Source organism: Dreissena polymorpha, chromosome 16, assembly GCF_020536995.1.
Source record: "Dreissena polymorpha isolate Duluth1 chromosome 16, UMN_Dpol_1.0, whole genome shotgun sequence".
NCBI lineage: Eukaryota > Metazoa > Mollusca > Bivalvia > Myida > Dreissenidae > Dreissena > Dreissena polymorpha.
Genome location: NC_068370.1, coordinates 12,219,588 through 12,233,230, shown reverse-complemented (window position 1 = coordinate 12,233,230; position 13,643 = coordinate 12,219,588). Strand labels below are relative to the sequence as shown.

General features: G+C 38.1%; 1 protein-coding gene across 2 annotated transcripts; it reads left to right on the top strand.

Moving 5' to 3' along the window:
* The first annotated feature begins 2,462 nt into the window (after positions 1–2,462).
* LOC127862524 (opine dehydrogenase-like) lies at positions 2,463–13,007 on the top strand. 2 transcript variants are annotated; one of them, XM_052401687.1, is made up of 2 exons: positions 2,463–2,638; positions 11,027–13,007. In XM_052401687.1, exon 2 carries the CDS (start codon positions 11,036–11,038, stop codon positions 12,236–12,238), a length of 1,203 nt encoding a protein of 400 aa, XP_052257647.1. In that variant the 5' UTR covers positions 2,463–2,638; positions 11,027–11,035; the 3' UTR covers positions 12,239–13,007. The 2 variants fall into 2 exon arrangements, with proteins under 2 accessions (XP_052257647.1, XP_052257646.1); XM_052401686.1 differs by lacking the exon at positions 2,463–2,638 and adding an exon at positions 6,786–6,883.
* Positions 13,008–13,643: the final 636 nt, after the last annotated feature.

Genomic DNA, 13,643 nt, shown 5'->3' with positions numbered 1-13,643 from the left:
ATCGCATCCATAGTGCTCATCATGAAGCACATCAAGGTTGTTTTGCCGTTTTCGCCCACAGGGTCCATTACAAACAAGATTTGGCGGTCGTTCTGATCTTCTAGTTTTTCAAGCACTTCGCGTTGCCATGGTCTAAGAACTTGTTCCGCGTTCTTGGCCATCCGTCGTGTCTTGATACCATCAGCTTTCAGTTCTCCCGCCATTTCACAAATCTTCCGCTTATGCATAACATATCCGCTACCATGTTTTTCAAGCAAATCTTCATTACTCATGCCGGCAGCAACATCATTACATGCAGCAACGAGATCGCATTTCGAAACACCATTTACTTACTGTACTCCTTTTTCAAAAAACGTCCCTCTTTTGTGCAGTAAATGTAATTATCTCTAGCACTTCCCTTAGCAATGCTATAATGTCCTCTAGCATTGAATTTCTTCTTCAAAGTAGTCAGACGCATCTTTTTGTGAAGTTGCACGTAACCCTGAAGGTGTGGAGTAGCCTGTTCAGCGCCGATCTCTTCTCCTACGACAAGGTATCCGCAATCGTAATCTCGTACATCTGTATACTCCTGCTCAGAATAATTATTAATGGTGAAGCACCAATTTTTCGAAGCAACTTCAACAATACGTCTTTCAGCCATTGCAAAACAACTTGTTATGGTTTACCGGTAGTGACGTATTAGAACAAAAGCGCGTGCACATACGTCATTGTTTACTGCATACACTTTGGCGGGCGCGGCAAAATTGGCGGTAAATTTCTACAGTGTAGGCCGAAGGCCGTAATAGCCGTTATATATATAAAAGGTCGCGCCTTCGGCGCTCTGCATAGATAATATTTATATATAATATGATACAAAAAGCCTTGTTTTAGCAATTTTTTAGTTCATATTTGATTACGATCATTAAAATCTTTAATACACGAACAAAATACACCATTCTTCAGCGCTTCAATCACTTCATAACAAAATACACCATTCTTCAGCGCTTCAATCACTTCATAGTTAATATGTTCACTGCTGCTGCGACAAAAGTCAAAGATAACATATTTCTGTCCTTTATACATGTATTTTAAGTCATTGCTCTTACCGTTCTCAAAACGGATCGCATCCATAGTGCTCATCATGAAGCACGCCAAGGTTGTTTTGCCGTTTCCGCCCACAGGGTCCATTACAAACAAAATTTGGCGGTCGTTCTGATCTTCTAGTTTTTCAAGCACTTCGCATTGCCATGGTCTAAGAACTAGTTCCGCGCTCTTGGCCATCCGTCGTTTCTTGATACCATCAGCTTTCAGTTCTCCCGCCATTTCACAAATCTTCCGCTTATGCATAACATATCCGCTACCATGTTTTTTAAGCAAATCTTCATTACTCATGCCGGAAGCAACATCATAACATGCAGCAACGAGATCGCATTTCGAAACACCATTTACTTGCTGTACTCCTTTTTCAAAAAAACGTCCCTCTTTTGTACAGCAAATGTAATTATCTCTAGCACTTCCCTTAGCAATGCTGTAATGTCCTCTAGCATTGAATTTCTTCTTCAAAGTAGTCAGACGCATCTTTTTGTGAAGTTGCACGTAACCCTGGAGGTGTGGAGTAGCCTGTTCAGCGCCGATCTCTTCTGCTACGACAAGGTATCAGCAATCGTAATCTCGTTCATCTTTATACTCCTGCTCAGAATAATTATTAATGGTGAAGCACCAATTTTTCGAAGCAACTTCAACAATACATCTTTCAGCCATTGCAAAACAACTTGTTATGGTTTACCGGTAGTGACGTATTAGAACAAAAGCGCGTGCACATACGTCATTGTTTACTGCATACATTTTGGCGGGCGCGGCAAAATTGGCGGTAAATTTCTACAGTGTAGGCCGAAGGCCGTAATAGCCGTTATATATATAAAAGGTCGGCGCTCTGCTTCCAGACTGGTTCGATTATTTAGCCTTCTCCGTCCCTACTTTATTAGAGGCTCAAATGACGTGAACGTGGTTTCACATTATTACCCAACACCGACCTCTCAAATTGATCACTTTTCCGGGATACGTCGGTCCCTTAAATTAAGAAAGTCAAATTGTAATAGAATGATTATGAAAATGCGCTCTTTGCGTCATTTCGCATTACAGATGCGACAAATAGTGTAATCAGGTCTTTCAACATTTAGTGTTTGGTTGCGACACTACGATTTTACAGTCCGTATCGTTTCCGCACAGTATCTGGAGTTTAAAGAGATTACAGCAAATTTTCGAGCAAACGTTATATTATATGGCTTGTCTGTAGACGACGATCTTGCAAACAATAGCGCACACATATACGAAACCCACATACACACCGTACAGGTAATCCGTTGGGCGGCATCATGTTAATAATAATAATTCTATCTCGCTACCTTGGTTTATGTTTATGCATTTCTCTTCCCGCTAGGAATGAGAAAGAGAAATCACGCGAATAGCTGCATGCATAAGGTTTCTTATGTATTTGCGGCTATCGTAAATTCTGCAGAGCGAATAGTGTATAGAGCAGATTCTATATATATACTTACAAAAGCGGAAATTAACTATTAGAAATACTTTTCAGAAAAAAACACTACAGTGTAGCTAACTGGATTTGTATTATTAAAATCGGAATTGATACGTTATTGTGGTAAGAATGCAGTTGTATGTTCAGATAAATGAATTACAAACGACTTTTATTTGCAATGATTCACCATAAACAAATTAAAGGTACCGTCAACAACAAACGACGAAAACAGATCAGTTCTAAAATACCGTATTTTTACAATTATTAGTTTATATTGACTAAAATATCACGACTGGTATATTACATTACTCGAAAAAGTTGTTTAAGTGATATTATGGGTATTGTTCACTGTTGAATTGAGCTGAAAAGAATTAACAGGTCAAAAGAGTTAGTTAAAATGTGGTTTCTGACCAATTATCTGCAACTCATCTTGCTACCAGTTGTTTATTTAAAATATATTTTATATACAATAATTTACATGACTCACACAGTCCTCTAAGTCGAAATGATCCGTTAAACAAAATTGTGTCTTTGTGTCGTATGAACGAATCTGCACTAAAACTAAATTTAGGTTCACATCGTACATGCATGATCAGTTGTCAAACGAAAGTACGGTTGATATTCAAATGCATTTTTTTTTCTTTCCGGGATATTGCTTTATTATGTTGATGCTGCATTAACAAATATAAGTGTTTATTTAGTGAAAACATCGAAAATAAACAACGGTTGCGATAGACACCTATAAACTGTTAGATGCCCATAATATCAATATAATAAGTTTTCATACTTTCAGTATGTTCGGTAATACAATTTTACTGGGTATGTTTACCAGGTAACTACCAGTTTACTATATACAACGCAAGTAGATTGATCATCATAGACACGTGGTAAACTCAGGAATGCAAATTGTGCATGCGTAGTATATATTTTATATGATCAATCTACCTGCGTTATTTATTGTGTGTATATCGTAATGTCACCTATTATCGCGATAATAATTTCACGTCGCGAAATTGTATTACCGAATATACTGAAAATATTAACTGTTTTTAAGTAATGTAATATACCAGTCGTGATATTTAAATCAATATAAACTAATAATTGTAAAAAATACGATATTATAGAACTTTTCTTTTTTTGTCGTTTGTGGTTGACGGTCCCTTTAATGATGTTATTTAATACAGTGTATTTCAAATGATTGCTGAACACATACACACAAACTCGCGCGAAAACACACATTCACGCACGCACGTTCACACGAACACACACAGGCATCCATGTTTTAGGAACATCTCTGATTAAAACTACCATGATCGTGAAAAAACGTTGCAATTGAACGCCATGTACAGGCTGGTAGTGTGAATCTCTCCTAAGTGCTTGTTTGCATGTTAGTTTACTTAAAACCTATTTATTTTAGCTCGATTGCACCGAAAGCCTCAGGCTTATAGAAATGCTCTCGAGTCCGTTTCCTGGGCCTACCAGTACTTGGTGTCTAAGAGGAAGATCTAGAGAACGCTTCCACAGTGGGGATCGAACCCGTGACCTCCCGATCACTAGGAGGACACCTTATCCATTAGGCCACAAAACGGTTTACATGTTTCAAGACATAGCAAAATTTCTTTTAAAAAAACATTTAAGGAGAACGTTTTTCTAAAATGTATGTTATTTAAAACAATTTAAAGCTAAGCGATATGACAATTTAAAAAAATCAAATATTAAAAAACACAGATTGTATTAAAAGATGCAAAATTGAAATCATTAGTGAGATTTTTTTTAATCGGTGCATTTTTTTCAATCATCAATCAAAATCGGTAAAATAATAACCATCTAAAAAGCTTTTCATCGATAATTTGGAAAATACGTGAATTAATAACCTGCATAGCGTTTAAAATATGTTGTTAATGTTAAAAGGCTGAGTCCATCAGTGGTTGCGCGTGAGAATTTGCCCCCGGCTCGAATACCCGGGCAGGCATACTTTTTATTCCGAGTTTTCGTTTCTATTATTATCATTTTTAGCAAAGGTGCGTTTACGCACCTATGCTTATGGTATATACCACATTTCAAAAATCCACATCGTTCGGTTACCCATTATGAAGCCTTACCTGATCAAAAATCAGACGAAATATCTATTTAATTTAGTATATGGTCATTCTTACAAAAAAAAATTGGAAACGTTTTTCTAACGTTTTCTTCCAAGAATATTGCTGACACCGTTTTTAGTGAATTTTTCTAAGACCGTTTTATGTCAAAAAATCTTCTTATAACCTAAAACAAATTTCGTTCGTAAAACAATTATATCTGCACTATAAATCTCAATCTCCTACGCAGTGGCCTCCCTTATACTAGAAGTTACTGACCGGGCGAAGCAAGGGAAGTAACTGCTTTGAGGAGTTTCTATAAAAATCTGCATTCAGAAATCTGTATTCAGAACTCAATCTGTTGTGCACGTCTGCATCTAACGCTTACCACAAGTTTTACGACAAATTCTTGACGCAGACGAATAGGGTAGCGTCTATTTTCATTTGTGAAAAGATACAGATCTGTCCGTGCTTAAATTTTGAAAGGCTTGGGTAATTATTTTTCATAAGCGTTTTAAACACTGATGTAAATGGAAAGATTATCTATTTAAATAGTCGGTAATTGTTTGAAATTATTGATTTGAGAAATTCGCGGATGGCGATATCGAACTACATTATACCACGTGACGCCATTCTTCCCTGTATCTTGCACCTATGCTTTTAACGCCATCGGCGCTCTCGTTGATATTGTGCTTACCTGAGAGCATGGCGTTTATGAGGAACTGTTATTATTCCGTGATGTCTGTGCTTGCATGAGTTCGTTAACCTTTTTGTCTAAACTGTTAGACAACCACTGATTGACTCAGCCTTTTTACATTAACATGGCTTTCGCGGCACATTTAACCACAGGAGTTTGAAATTCTATCCATAAAGCTAATCAAATGGCTAAATAAAAAATACCCCTATATAGTATAAAGACTAATTGGATCACACTCTATGACTTAATTCCGGGGGGGGGGGCGAGAATGGCCACCTTTTTTAGCGCTCCCAGGTATATGAATAGCTTCCTTTTTAGACAAGAGAGGCCTCATGTTCTTTTATGGGTGCCTGATTTTCACATTTGGCATACGGTATGAATCGCCCAACTTTCGGACTCGGACTGGCTGCGACCTTGGTAGTCTACTAGAACCACCGACCTTCCGCCGCTAGTCACATGGATGTCTTCATAGACCACTCCGGCTTGGCACATATTACTTTACTATATTAACTTACCTTATGATATGTCACGAATTTGATGATTAGTGACTGGGAAATGATATGGTTATTTTTAAGTAAATAATAACGAACACCCTTAGTAAATATCACCACAGCTTTAATGATTACTATACACGCAAATACTTTGCGAACATACTAGTACTCGTATTCGTATACATATTGCATCATCAACATATAGAGTATATCCTGTCTAACAAAGCGTTTATAGCCACTAAACAGTACATGTATATTGATGCAGGAGTTTGAAATTCTATTCATTAAGTTAATGTAATGGCTAAATAATAAAAATAGACCCCCCTATATAGTCTCTATAGACTATATAGGCTAACTCCTGTGATATTATTGTTGTCATATATTGTCTCTTTCGGAGGATATAATTACAAGCACGATCGGACATTTCCCTAGAACCGCTGGTCGTTCAGCTTGGTTACACCAGCACTAAAACCAGATAGACACAATCGTAAGGTCTACATCATCGGACATTGTACTAATTAATTATGCAACATGTATGTTTAAATGCAGAAAGTAACGACACATCTGTACTGCCGTAGACAAACTGATAACTAACTGTTGAGGTCAATCATTATAACCTTTACTGGGATCTGGTCAGGTTCCAAGCAGTTTGACGAATAACAATAATTCTTCTGAATTCAGATAACTTGGAAAAAAATGAAACATAAATCTTAAGACATTTTAGCAGACGACATGGAGTTGATTAACACAATTATGACGACACACTGTGATACAGTATTTGTATAAATATTACGATGGAAATAAAAAACGGGACGATTGCACGTTACCGGTACGTTAAAAAGAATGGAAAAGCGTAAAATTGTATCGTTGCTACGCGCCCAATACCTTACACCTAACGCAACACCTAATAATCCTTTTTATCCTATATATTTCCTTAGTATCAGGAGCTACGGCCCCCAAACCCCCGCTTTGTCGATAGTGGTAAACAACTGCGTACCGGTTCTAGTGCAATCTAGCCTAAAAAAAAACAACAACACGCAATGGACCCGACGATGAGCGGAAAGTGTTGAATAATTGTGAATTAAGAGGAAGGTAGTTCACGGTAAGCAGTGTTCGTAGTTTCTTTCACCGGCCTTTTGATTATTATACCATGGGTCGATGTAGGGTACCCCGTTTTTCCAGTAATTTCCCATGTTCACTGGAAAATGGGCGGGTCCGGGGTCTGCTCACAGGCAGCAGTATCATAAATTTGCCCCCCCCCCGGGACCCTACCCCACCCCCCCCCCGAGCTTACCCCAGGGGTTCCAAATTGTTAAATGTACACCAACTGTGTATGGTTTGACTTTTCAACAACGTATATGGACAAAAATACACAGTTTGAAAAAATAACCCTTGTATAGGAATTATATATATACACAAGGTATGAAACGCACTATATGCCTATTGCTGAAAGATTGTGGAACACTGGACGTGACCTTTTTCATCGAAAACACACATGTTCCCATGCAGTTGCCAACAAAATCCAACTGGATTCGTTAAAAGACAGTAAAAGCAACGAGATTACAGTACTAACCGATCTCATGCTTGGCTAATAACTTTAATATTCAATTAAATTCGACTTTCTCGCTACATGTCTGTGTTTTGCTGTCATATTTTGTCAATCGAATACTCGGTTCTAAAACGCCATATAATTGGCCAACACAACAATGAGAACAACCAACCAGATGACGCATTATAAAATTAAAATGGTGTACATGTGTAGATGAAACACCGAGTGACATATAGCGAGAAAGGGTGGGTCCCGGGGGGGGGGGGGGGGGGGGGGGGGGGGGGCAAATTAAGATACTGCTGCCTGTGGGTCTGCTGCGTTTCATTCTTGAAGTCTTTATACTATATAGGGGTATTTTTTATTCAGCCATTAGATTAGCTTTATGGATAGAATTTCAAACTCCTGTGAACTAACAGTTCGACAACTGTTTTTGAAACATCACACAAGCTGCTCAAAACATTTCAGTTCCCCAAATTGTCAAGAAAGCGACCTATGGCCTTTGTTTCTCTAGGTTAGAAAAGGTTTCGACTTACACCTCCTTTTTTATACTTATGCGGAAATATTCAAATTCTGAGAAAGCATGAAGTAGAAGAGTATTTCATCATTTCGTTGCATAGTCTACATGTTCAGTAAAATCTTAACAGTAAATATAGTAAACAAAATATTGATGCAATATAAATTATTATCTAAATTAAATGAAGTTTTCAAAGTACATTAAATTAGATATTTTTTTTTTAATAAACCTGTTTGTGGACATAAAAGTCTTGTAATTGAGCAGATTTTCATAAAAGCAAACATGTTTTGGCCCTTGATTTATTGAACAACTTCCTATACCAGATCCATTTTTCTGAAAATGTTTACCTTGTCTTCAGAAAATGGGTATTTGTAACTTTTCGAATGTTTTTAACACGAAGCAAACATTTATACAACTGGTTTGCAAACATTTTTTACAACTGGTTTTCCAGGGCCCTCAATTTATTAAATCTGCCGCCGAAAATCAGCAGCAGTCGCCCACCTGAAAAGTATACTTTTTATCCCCACGCTTTTTGAAAAAAAGGTGGGGATATTGTGGTTATCTCCGCCGTCCGTCCGTCTGTCTGTCCGTCCGTCCTGGCCACTATCTCCTCCTACACTAAAAGCACTAGAACCTTGAAACTTACACACATGGTAGCTATGAGCATATGTGCGACCCTGCACTATTTGGAATTTTGATCTGACCCCTGGGTCAAAAGTTTATAGCGGTTGGGGTGGGGCCGCGTCAGAAATTATCACTCATTTTTTTAGGTTATTTTACATTTTCTTCTTTATTTCTACACCGATTCACTTCAAATTGATACTGGACCTCTCTTATGACAATACGGTCAATCTCAACCATGCATGGCCCCATTCCCAACCCTGGGGCGCCCCGCCCACATAGGCCACACCCACCAAAAATTTCCATTTACTATAATTTTTTCATTTCTACACGGATTCACTTCAAATTGATACTGAACTTTTGTTATGACATTAGGGTCAATCTCAACTATGCATGGCCCAAATCCCAACCCTGGGGCGCCCGCCCACATAGGCCACACCCACCAAAAAATTCCATTTACTATAATTTTTTCATTTCTACACGGATTCACTTCAAATTGATACTGAACTTCTCTTATGACATTAGGGTCAATCTCAACTATGCATGGCCCCATAACCAACCCTGGGGCCCCGCCCACATAGACCACACCCACCCAAAATTGCCTTTACTATAATTTCTTCATTTCTACACCGATTCACTTCAAATTGATATTGAACTTCTCTTATGACAATACAGTCAATCTCAACTATGCATGGCCCCATTACCAACCCTGGGGCGCCCCGCCCACATAGACCACACCCACCCAAAATTGCCTTTTACTATAATTTCTTCATTTCTACACCGATTCACTTCAAATTGATACTGAACCTCTCTTATGACAATACGGTCAATCTCAACTATGCATGGCCCCATTACCAACCCTGGGGCCCCGCCCACATAGACCACACCCGCCCAAAATTGCCTTTTACTATAATTTCTTCATTTCTACACCGATTCACTTCAAATTGATACTGAACTTCTCTTATGACAATACGGTCAATCTCAACTATGCATGGCACAATTACCAACCCTGGGGCGCCCTGCCCACATATGTCACACCCACCCAAAATTGCCTTTTACTATAACTTCTTCATTTCTACACCAATTCACTTCTAATTGATGATGAACTTCTCTTATGACAATACGGTCAATCTCAGCTATGCATGGCCCCATTACCAACCCTGGGGCACACCTAGGTCAAACATTCGGCGTGGGGATACGGGTCGGCCTCTGCCGCGCCATTTCTAGTTTCCCCTTTTGGGGGGAAAAATTCCCCCTTAAAAATTTTTTTTTTTTTTTTTTTTTTTAATAGAAAGATGTGTCTCATGATTATTATATCTCAATTCTATTTCAATTTAATCTTTGCAAACATACTAAATTATGAAAAATGCAATGAATATAGTGCAAACATGTACAAATGTAATAATGAGAGAGTAAGTAAAAAAAATCCCCCTAAAAGGGAAACGCCGCGAAAATTCCCCCTCCTAAGGGCTGCGGACCCCTTCTCCCAAAGTAGTGTGAGGGCGCTGGTTTGCAAACATTTTTTTGATGTGTCAGGATCCAAGAATAGTTCGTAATAAAGGTTGAATTCTTCCTTTACAAATAGTGATCATTTTTATTTTTATCATCTGCAATATTTTGCATTATATATGTCAACACATACACACTTTTCATCATGCACGAATAATATGTATGTTGCCTTGAAGCATCTACACACATTTCAATATATGTTAAAATGTGTTTAAGAATGTATACAATCAGGTCTGACTGTATGTTAAATTATCTACAAACATTTAGCATTTAATTTTGTACTATCTACAAATGTAGCACTATATATTTCGGAATCATCGTATAGTTCGCATTACATATTAAAGCCTCATCAAACTTTTTTCCATATATGTTTCAAAATTTACAAACAGATCTCACTATATGCTTCACAATGTACGAACATATCTCATTATACGTATAGGCATCTACAAGCAGGTCTTTTTTTACGTATTAACATCTACAAACAGTTCTGATTATATGTTTCAACGTCTACAACCAGTTTTCAGCATCAGCACACAGTTTTTATACGTTTCATACAATAGTATCAATACACAATCTGCATGATGTTTTAGGCATCTACAAACAGTTTGCATGATATTTGTAAGCCGTCACAAACAGTTTGCAGTATATGTTTTAGGATCTACTAACAGTTTGCATTTCATTTTCACGCATCTTTACCCATTTATGCCTAGTTTACTCTCCCATCTTTCTAAATTGGATCAATTTATTTCCAAAATTAGGGATGTCTAGTACAATTATTTCTATATTTAGAATTTTTCTTACAGAAATTCTTTTAAGCAAACAGCGCAGACCCTGGTGAGACGCTGTTTGCCAAGGCCTTTTTTCTAGACGCTAGGCATAACTGGATTAATTAGTACGCATTATAATGTCATAAGCTTCACACACAAAATATTGCATCAAATGTTTCAGCATTTACTAAATGTTTGCTTTTTATGTATCAACATCTAAGAAACAGTTATCATTATATGTTAAAGCATCTACATACAGTTATCTTTCAGAGTTTTTTCTTTCAGCATCTTACAATGGATACCCCTATTCGGATCCTTATTTGCGGTGGTGGAAACGGCGCCCATACCATTTCGGCCCTTGCATCGTCTCGACCCAACGTAGAGGTCAACGTCTTGACCCTGTTCGCCGACGAAGCGCTGCGATGGAAGACGGCTCTAGGTGACGACCACATCGTTATCAAGGCCCACTACAGCGACGGAACACAGGGGGAAATCCGAGGCAAGCCTCGATTGATCACGAACGATCCAGCGGAGGCCATGAAAGACGTGGATGTCGTGTTTTTTGTTGTACCAGCGTTTGCACACAAGCAATACTTTGAGGCAATTCAAAATTATATAAACAATGATACAATAATCGTTGGCATGCCAGGCCAAGCAGGATTTGAATTTCAGGCACTAAGCAGTATGAAAAGACCAGGGCATTCGGCCATACTAAGCCTTGATTCAATGCCTTGGGCGTGCCGAATTGTGGAGTTTGGACGAAATGTTGAGATATTGGGTTTTAAGGATATCCTTGGCCCATCGGTGATTGCGGGGACTGGGAACTATAAATTGCCGCCTTTGCAATATGTGCAAAGGATATTGGGTGAGAAACCAAACCTTCAGCCTGTGGACAATTACCTCGCTGTCAGTCTGATGGCAGATGCTTGCGTCCACCCACCGATGATGTACGGTAGGTGGAAGGACTGGGATGGTACTCCCCTTTCTGAAAAGCCGCTGTTTTACCAAGGAGTCGATGAAATTCAGGAAGACCTGCTTAGTAAAGTAAGCGACGAAATTGTAGCAACGGCAAAGGCTATCCAGCAACAAAGGCCTGAACTGGACATGTCGACAGTTATTCACCTGTTTGACTGGTACAAAAAGTACTATCCGGATCAGATATCTGACAAATCCAGTTTGAGATCTTGCATGGTGACCAACAAGGCGTACAATGGTCTTGTTTATCCTATGAAGTCGGTCGACGGTGGTTTTGTACCTGACTTCGGCTACCGCTATACGTCTGAGGACATACCGTTTGGTCTCGTCGTTATGAAAGGGATCGCAGAATGTGCAGGAGTGAAGACCCCAACGATGGACATAATCATTGAATGGGCACAGAAGAAATTGGGCAAGGAATATATCGTTGGATCAACATTGTCGGGAAGAGACGTCGGCTCTAGTCGAGCACCACAGGCGTTTGGCTTCAAAACTCTGCATGATCTATGCAGCGTACTGTAACTTAACAAGGACTATTAGCTTAGTTATGACTTTGTCGTGTTAAAGGGGCCTTTTCACAGATTTTGGCATGTTTTGAAGTTTGTCATTAAATGCTTTATATTGATAAATGTAAATATTGGATACAAACAAGCTCCAGTAAAAAATCAAGAATAAAATTTAAAAAAGAAAAACAAGGTAACCTTCAGCAGGACTCGAACCACTGACCCCTGGAGTCCTGGAGTAAAAAGTCTACCACTTAGACCACTCGGCCATTCTTCCGTATACAATGCCAGTTGTATTTTATACTTTATATAAGCAATCCTCGTAGTTTCACAAAATATAACGACAACAACATCACTCTCCAAATTATTAATTCGTTTCGCGTTGCAACGCTTTATAATTTTCGGGTTTTTAAATCATCAAAAGATGCATAAAAAGGCTATTTTAGAGCATTGTAAAAGTATAGTATTACTGTTTCCTCACAACTATCATAATGAAAACGAAAGTTTACGAATCTGAAACAACTTTTTTTTTCAATTTTGTCAATTTACCCAACCGTGAAAAGGCCCCTTTAATTAAAGACTTTAGAGACGTCAAGTGTATAGTTTCAAGCGTGAAAACCCTTTTTTACCATACCCAGTTTGACCTGTGTTGCGTGTTTGGAAATTTATTAAACTACAATTGCTCATAATTTGTTATTTTCCAAAATATATTTATCTTTTCTCCGATGTCGGTACTTTCCGCAGTGCAAATAAAATTATATATATCTAAATAAATATTATTTACTCGATCAAGGCATTCAGTTAATACTCTGTATATTACAATATTGTTTTTAAATTTTTAAAGTCGTCTTTACAGTATGTCATAAGTGTTCGGTAGTACACTCAATTTCGTTGTTAATATACCTTCGTTTTAAATCCAGATCTGAATTATTATGATTTATGTGCGTAGTATTCATTATTCAAAATGTTTGTATAGGAAATATAACATGACTGTTTCTGCTCCGATTGGTTGTATCGCTCGAGCTGATGTTTTATGTCTCGAGCCCACAGAGCGAATGAATACAGTATTTAGGAATAATGAAATCCCGCAAGATTATGTGGAGAACATAAATGCCTGCTAGTCGTTTACTCTATAAAGGTATTTTATTACACAACGCACTATCATTCCTATAACACTGTATACAGGTATTTTCTTGAGTAAAATGCCCAATATTATACAATATTTTGCAAATGTAGACATTATGAAAGTTTGGTCATCGCCATGGAACGGTCGATGCAAATCATTGGGTGAGAGGGTAACTAGATTATAGCTTGCCTTACCTCACACGATGTCTCACGATGGACAAGTGCGATGTAACCCATAGGAGCACACCCTATACTAGTATTTAATTACATTGTATTTATGCGTCCTTACGATGAAAACA